The sequence below is a fragment of the Primulina huaijiensis genome, chromosome 18 (genome assembly GCF_012295235.1).
Source record: "Primulina huaijiensis isolate GDHJ02 chromosome 18, ASM1229523v2, whole genome shotgun sequence".
In the NCBI taxonomy this organism is placed as follows: Eukaryota; Viridiplantae; Streptophyta; class Magnoliopsida; order Lamiales; family Gesneriaceae; genus Primulina; species Primulina huaijiensis.
This window is the reverse complement of record NC_133323.1, coordinates 17,673,538-17,681,074: the sequence shown is the minus strand read 5'-3', so window position 1 is coordinate 17,681,074 and position 7,537 is coordinate 17,673,538. Positions and strand designations below refer to the sequence as shown.

The 7,537-nt window shown below is 33.8% G+C and overlaps 1 protein-coding gene across 2 annotated transcripts; it reads left to right on the top strand.

Annotated features, from left to right (window-relative positions):
* The first annotated feature begins 1,533 nt into the window (after positions 1-1,533).
* On the top strand, positions 1,534-3,319 carry LOC140965181 (uncharacterized). Of its 2 annotated transcripts, XM_073425282.1 has the most exons (5): positions 1,537-1,948; positions 2,050-2,259; positions 2,358-2,450; positions 2,632-2,748; positions 2,831-3,319. In XM_073425282.1, the coding sequence occupies exons 2-5, from the start codon at positions 2,233-2,235 to the stop codon at positions 3,302-3,304; spliced, it is 711 nt and encodes a 236-aa protein (XP_073281383.1). In that variant the 5' UTR covers positions 1,537-1,948; positions 2,050-2,232; the 3' UTR covers positions 3,305-3,319. The 2 variants fall into 2 exon arrangements, 1 of the variants encoding a protein (XP_073281383.1); XR_012172990.1 differs by having other exon boundaries at positions 1,534-1,948; positions 2,366-2,450; positions 2,632-3,291.
* The last annotated feature ends 4,218 nt before the right edge of the window (positions 3,320-7,537 follow it).

Genomic DNA, 7,537 nt, shown 5'->3' with positions numbered 1-7,537 from the left:
CGAAGAGGGTTAGCAAGAATGAACTATCTTATAAGAACTATCAATTCTTCAGTTAATCAATGAAAATGAATATCATCCCCATGTATTGTTGTATTATGATTATTTACGGATGATATTAATGATGTTTCGACGTTTATGATATGAGAAGGTTAGTGTTTTCAACAAAATGAAGTTGAGGCTATCCATTTTATGTATTTCAATAAAATGATATATATGTATCTTGTTAGTATTGATTCCATTTGCTGAGTTTTATACTCATTCCAGTTATGTTCATGTGATGCAGGCACAGGTAAGAAAGACTTATCATCCCTGAGTTGTCGAAGCGAGAGAAGGGAATATGTCAAACTTTGGAGATTTTGATTGGATGTTATTTTAGATATGTTAAGCTTTTGGATATTTTGGGAAACATTGAAAAGCTTGTTTTGTTTTTGGAAGTAGAATATGTGTAGTTACTGCATTAAATGGTATTTGATGTGCTTGAAAATATTTTGCATGTATTTTACGTGTTGCTTGAGTCAGGTGGCATGTCCTAATTACGGGGAGATGCTGCCCAAATTTTTTAAATTACACCTTTTCTCCAAATTATGTTTAAAAGCTTCCGCACTGATTATGTATTTTAGTGACGAGTGTTACACTAAATTTATGGCATTGTGAAATATAGGTTGCACATTTAGTTGACCGTTCCACCCATCAAATATCAGAAAGATTGAAGTGGTTGGCGCATGGACCTAGCAACAAAGTGTTAAAGTATTCTAGTTATCTGATTGATGAGGTTACATATGCTACAAAAGAACGTGATGATATACGAGTTACTCAAAACTCTGGAGTAAGCTTAGTCGCAAAGACAATGCAAGTTGCCAGTGCCAAGGATAAAAACCCAATTGTTTCAGACATGGTTTTTTTAATGGAGTTATTTAAGAAATATGGGAACTTGATTACCACCAATTTCAAATTCCAATGTTCAAATGTAATTGGGTGGAGAATAATAATGGTATTAAAGTAGATGATCTTGGTTTCACATTGGTAAATTTGAGAAGAATTGGATTCAAATCCGACTCTTTTATCTTGGGAAGTCAAACAAAGCAAGTATTTTACATTGAAGATCCTGAAGATCCTGAATGGAGTATTGTATTTGCAACTCCTACTAGAGAGTCATTTGAACACGTTGATGATGATGAATTGGAAGACACTTTAATTGACTATCAATCTTTTACCAGAGAGTTACCATCAATGGGTGTTGACGAAGCATATGACAATGAACCATCATGGCTTCGTGAAGATTGTGATGGGACTTGGGTCGACAATGTTTAACCAAAGATATTTTACTTTTGAAGATGTATTTGTAGACAATATTGATATGTATTTTGCTTTTGAGTAGGAGTTTGTAGACAATATTGAAGTTATACTTTTATTTATCTTTGTATCTGTTGAATTTCTATTGAAGATGAATTTCTTATCCTATTTTTTGTTGTATATATTGTGTATTTATTCTATATTGATATGTTTTTTTCAATTTTTGTTGAACAGGTTAAATCTGGACTCTATGACATCCTTTAGAAAGCTTAAAATTGGGTCTCATGATGATGATACAATTCATGAATCGAGCAAGAGATTAGGACAGCCTCCATAGATTGGGAAGGGCAAAGAAAAATTTGAATCTATTTCTACAGACAAGAGTTTTGATGGAAATGAAATGTTGGGATCTACAGACACTGAAACAACAAGAACATCTAGAGATCGAATACATCTAGATAAGCTTTCTAGGCAGAGGGTTCAGGGAATTCGAAAGGAGGCAAGATTCAATCTACTTGGACAACCAGTAGGAGAAGGTGCTGCTCAAATGCAGAGCTATATTGGTGTGCTTGCTCGAGAAAAAATTAATATAACTTACAAGACATGGAAGCAAGTTACAAGTAAAGTGAAAGAATTGATATGGGAATCTGTTAATGTAAGTTCTATTGTTTTTTCACAATTAATATTCGTATTGTTTATATATATCTTATGTTATGTCGTTCTTTTTAATGTATTTCCAATTTTGATGTTTAACAGTTGACGTTTGATGTTCCCCCAAGCTGGAAAAAGTGATGTTTAAGTTCGGCAAATAATAAGTGGCGTCAATTTAAATCACATCTCACGCGAACGTTCATTTCGAACAAGGTTGATAAACCAGAGGAGTTGGATCACCCACCTACTGGCTATGGTCTTGCACGAGATGACTGGATTTCTTTTGTCATGAATAGCATGTCTGATAAATTCATTGTAAGTATCTTTTTTTTTTGTTTTTTTAAAATAAGTACGCCTTTAAGTATTTGAAGAATTAAAAAAAATTTGATATGTGTAGTTCTTCACTTTACTAGGAACTAAGTGATCAACAGAAGGAAAGAAGGAAGAAGAACATATACCCTCATCGCCTTGCTCGTAAGGGATATGCACGATTTGCTGAAGAAATAGTAAGTATATTTCAACAATTGTGCCGTCCAAGAAGTGACTGTTTCTTTCCTTCGCATGAATACTTGTAATATGGGTGGTTGTTTTTTTTCCTAGCATGTGATATATATCATTGCATTTGCTTTTTTTTTTTTCAACATTTAAACTATTTGACAAATATCATTTGATTGTTCTTGTATGTAGGCAAGTGAATTGTGTGACGATAATGATATCAACAAAGCTATTATTTGGAAAAAAGGGCGATTGAATAAAGAAGAAGATTTTGATGGCCAGGAGTTGCAAATAACAGTAGAAAAGATTGTGAGCAAACTATACATAAAAATCGATTATTTTATTTTAATGAAACATTTTGAAATAATTAATATTTTCAAGTGGATGACAGGATGATTACATACAACAAAAGCGTGAGGAGAAACTTCAAATAACAGGGACAAAAAAGGATATTCTCACGAAAGCACTCAATTCAGATGAACATGGTGGACGTGTGAGAGCTGTTGGAGGTCACATCACCCCAACATTATATTTCAATGTTGGTAGAAGTTGGAAGATTGAGGATGTTGACAGAGAGCTAATGATTGAGCAAAAGAAAGAGTTGATAGAGGCTAGAAAATTAATTCAAGAGCAAGATACACGCATTCAAAAACTTGAAGCAATTGTCTACAAAAAAGGTGCATGGGACTGTGAGATTGATGAAAAAGGAAGTTGCTCGGTAAAATTTCATCAAGTGAATGAAAATGAAATGAAAATCGACAAGTTTTTCCCCAATTATGAAGATTTGAATGATGTTGAAATGAAAGTTGTGGAAAAATCTGTTGCTTTACAGGTATTTAATTTGTTGTGGTTATATAGTACTTAATATTTTTTAACTAAAGAGTTAGTACAATTCATTGACATAACTATTTGTCTTTTAGAGGAAACCGGTTATTTTGACATTGGATTCTAGCGCAGACATTGTTGCATATGGAACAGTTGTCGAGGTCAATGGAGCTAATAACTTGCTTCATGGTGTTCCATTACCTCAAAATTGCATGCGTGTATGCATTGATGAAGCAATGCAAAAAACAGCCATTTTGCCAGTTCAGATTCCCAATGAATGTGAAAATGTTGGCGATGCCATAGGAACACATGTGTCTTGGACAAATTATTTGATAATGCTACGACAAGAGGTACACGTATGCTTATATTTCAAAGTAAATGTCTGTCAAATTCTCCAGTATTGCACCTATATAACATGTTTACAATACAATTATCAGAAGCTTCAAAGGAACTAAACTGTCAGTGTCGAAAGAAACCAGACTTTGTCATCAAATGTGTCAAGAGCAGTGCGCATGGTGTATTGTTATTGTAAGAGAGCCCTTGAAAATGGAAGGAGATTAGCATTTCTTTTAAATCATGAAGTATTTGCAGATGATTATGAAGTTAACTTGCACTTTGAGGATCAGTCCTTTGTATCACTTGGAACCAATTTCAGGAAATTGTGTAGTTGTCTACATTTGGTAAGTTTTCGATTAACTTAAAGTTTGTTTGTTCTTTTCTTATATTATTATATTATATAAGATGCAAATAATTTGTTAGTTTAGTATGTAGTGTAGTTTTGATTTTCTTTTACTTGAAATGACAGGCATCTTTATAAAAAGATGGTGAAAGAAAACAAGATTGACAAATTCAGATTCATTAATCCACACAGCATCCCAAATTTGCAACATAATGCACACGACAAAACAGGTAAAACTGAAATGTTGAACAATAGGGCGAGTTGTTTAGCGAATAGGCTAAGTGGTGTAGCAATGAATCAATTGGTTTTGGTTCCAAGTTGTTATGGGTAAGTAAGATCCCAATATAATTTTCAATTGTTTTTTTTTTAGTGAATTGCATACTTTTATTTTGTTCATGTGTAGTTTTCATTGGACTCTCACTGTCATCGAGCCTTATAAGGTGATTGTTTATTTGGTGGATTCCCTAAGTCATCGCATTCGTGATGAGGATTGGAAATATGTTGTGGAAATAGGAGTTCATATTCCATTTTAATGAAGCATTTCATTTAATGAAAAAACACTCATATATCAACTATGGTCAATGTTAATGAAAGGCGTTGACATTGTTTAACTCAACTAAGGGAAGGAAATGAAGAAAGCGTGTACAATGGGAAGTCATAAAGGTATGTGTATTTCTCATTCAAGCTAATTTTTTAATGTGTAAATTTGTCATTAACAATTTGACATTTTTTAACATAGGCTCCCGGTATGTGGTTATTACGTGATGAGATTCATGAGGCAGATTACTGAAGAAGTTGTAACTTTTGAGGGGGATTCACTACGATCGATAGAAATATTATCTTGCTTATATAAAATAATTACAAGTTATCTAGCTACTTATCATTTTGAAAATTCATTAAGTTGTGTTTTTTAATAATATACTTTTTGTGTGTGTTCATAGTTCACAAAAACGGAGTATTCTATAAAAAAATTTGATGAGGTTCGCACCGAGCTAGCCGAATGCATACAGGATCATATTTATGAATAGGTATGACATGTGATTTTTTTTGTTGCACGTTTGTTGGTTAATGACATGTGGATCTCTTCATTGCTTTCGGGATATGTTGAAAGAATGTGATAATTTTAGGTGATAGGTGTGATGTATGGTCTGGCTGTGTAGGTGATAGGTGTGATGTATGTTCTGGCTGTGTAGGTGATAGGTGTGGTGTATGGTCGTATTTAAATTTATTTCGAATATATATTGTTGTTGTATGTTTTTAAATTTTCTGGTATGTCCTACTTGTTGGGAGGTTATGCCAAAATTTTTCTAGGCCCTGATTAAAATTATGTGGTTTTTATTTTCACAGGCACTGTAATGATGTTTTGGAAGATGCACGGGCAGAGAAATTCATTCCAACAAGCTACAGAAGATATTTTGGAGTTGATATGTGCAAGTCTTGGTTGTAGGGTATTTTTATTTTTGTGAACTTGACTAAAAGTTTTTGGAAAATGGTTAAATACTTTTTTTAATTGTTGGTTTGGTAAATTACAAGTCTATGAATGACATATTTCTGTTGTAATTCATGCATGTAGTTCTTGATCAAGTATATATGTTGATGTTTGAATTGATTTTATACAAGTGTTTAACTGATATATTATTTTACACCCAATTTTTTTTAATTAATTAATTTATTTATGGTTTAAATAGAATATTATATATAAGACAACAGTTTTAAAATGATGTAAATCAAATCCAAAGACAACAGTTTTAAAATGATGTAAATCAAATCCAAAGACAAGAGATTTAAAATGTTGTAAAACTGTTGTATATTGCAGCGAAAGACATCGGTTTAAAAACATTGATTAACTGTAGTCGAATACGATAANCAAGTGTTTAACTGATATATTATTTTACACCCAATTTTTTTAATTAATTAATTTATTTATGGTTTAAATAGAATATTATATATAAGACAACAGTTTTAAAATGATGTAAAACAAATCCAAAGACAAGAGATTTAAAATGTTGTAAAACTGTTGTATATTGCAGCGAAAGACATCGGTTTAAAAACATTGATTAACTGTAGTCGAATACGATAAAAGACAACGGTTAAAAACCGTTGTCTTATAACAACGACAACGGTTTTTCACCGTTGTATTTCAGCACACTTTTTAACCACAGGGCTTTTAACAAAGGTTGTAGAAGACCTACGACAACGGTGTTTAACCGTTGTTATTGGCTTTTTACGACAACGGATTTTCACCATTGTCTTTGAGCGCAACCTATAACCACAAGGCCTTTAACAACGGTTTTACATGACCTATGACAACAGGTTTTCACCGTTGTCTTTGGCCTTTTTTCTTGTAGTGAACAAACTCTAATTCAAGGGATGAAATTTATAATCTGGCCATTCTATCCCATGCTGCTTGAACTCTAGTAGCCACAATTTCTAGAGTCTCATTCGGATGAAGAAAGATGAGTTCAGGATCATATCAACATCAATAGTATAGTTATCATCGATATCTTTGTGCTTGGTTGAGGAGTGTCTGATGAAGTTATTAGAGCCAGAACAGGTGACGGTCTCTAGAGATCTTCTTCCATGAGAGTAACCATTTGTTCAGGAACACTAGAAATAGGGGAAACTAGATGAGCTGGAATATATGTCATCTCTGATTGAGAAGCTTCAGTAAATATAGGGATCTCAAGAGGAGAAAAGTCTGAAGTTGGGTTTATGGAGGAGGTGGAGGAGTAGAAACCTGATCTTTTGGAGATGAAACTAAAGGAGGATCAGCCTCAGCATCATCATTAGACAGTGCCACTTGGGCAATATATGTTAGAGTAGGTGCAAGTCTAGCCAAGTGTTGGCCGAGTGTTCACAATGAAACTCTATGTATAAACAGTCTTTATTTTAATAATATTTGAAATTATTGTTTTGGCACTTCTTTATCTGTATACCCATGCTAGTTGCATAGATAAAGTCCTTGAATATACATATAGTAGAAAGAATATGAGATGCTCATATGATGAGTATCATGAAACTCATATTTGCAATACTGTATATTCTAAACAGTTCCTAGTCGATTCAGCCGCCGCTAAGAAGGATATAGGCCGCTCGAGTTCGAGACTAATATCTGCGATGTGAGTACCATGTTTCATTGGTAGGGGACATTGTGATGTCCGAGCATGCAGATAGGTGCTCCTGGTAGAGTGCACTGAACAACATTCCATAAAGGACTTTCCAAGTGGTTCTCACTTATCGAGTGGAAACATCCTAGTTTATGGTTGTACACCGTTAGTCCTTATGACCCGGGACAACATTGAGACTCTATGCGCTAGCATTACACTTTGACTTGTTTACCGACTCTCATGGGGTCATCAGGTGGCAAGGTTGGGTGTTTTGGCGAAACATATAGGAGTCGATGCATTGTAGTCGGGGATTCACCGCTTACCTTCGGGTATGGATATCCTATATGATCTCATGTGTATGTAGTTTGAAATCTCTAATCAGAGTATGGTGGTAATTATGAAAGGGGTTTCATAGATTACACCATCGATGCAACTACGACATGACACATAGTATCGATTCATTGACAACTCTCGATATACCAATGGT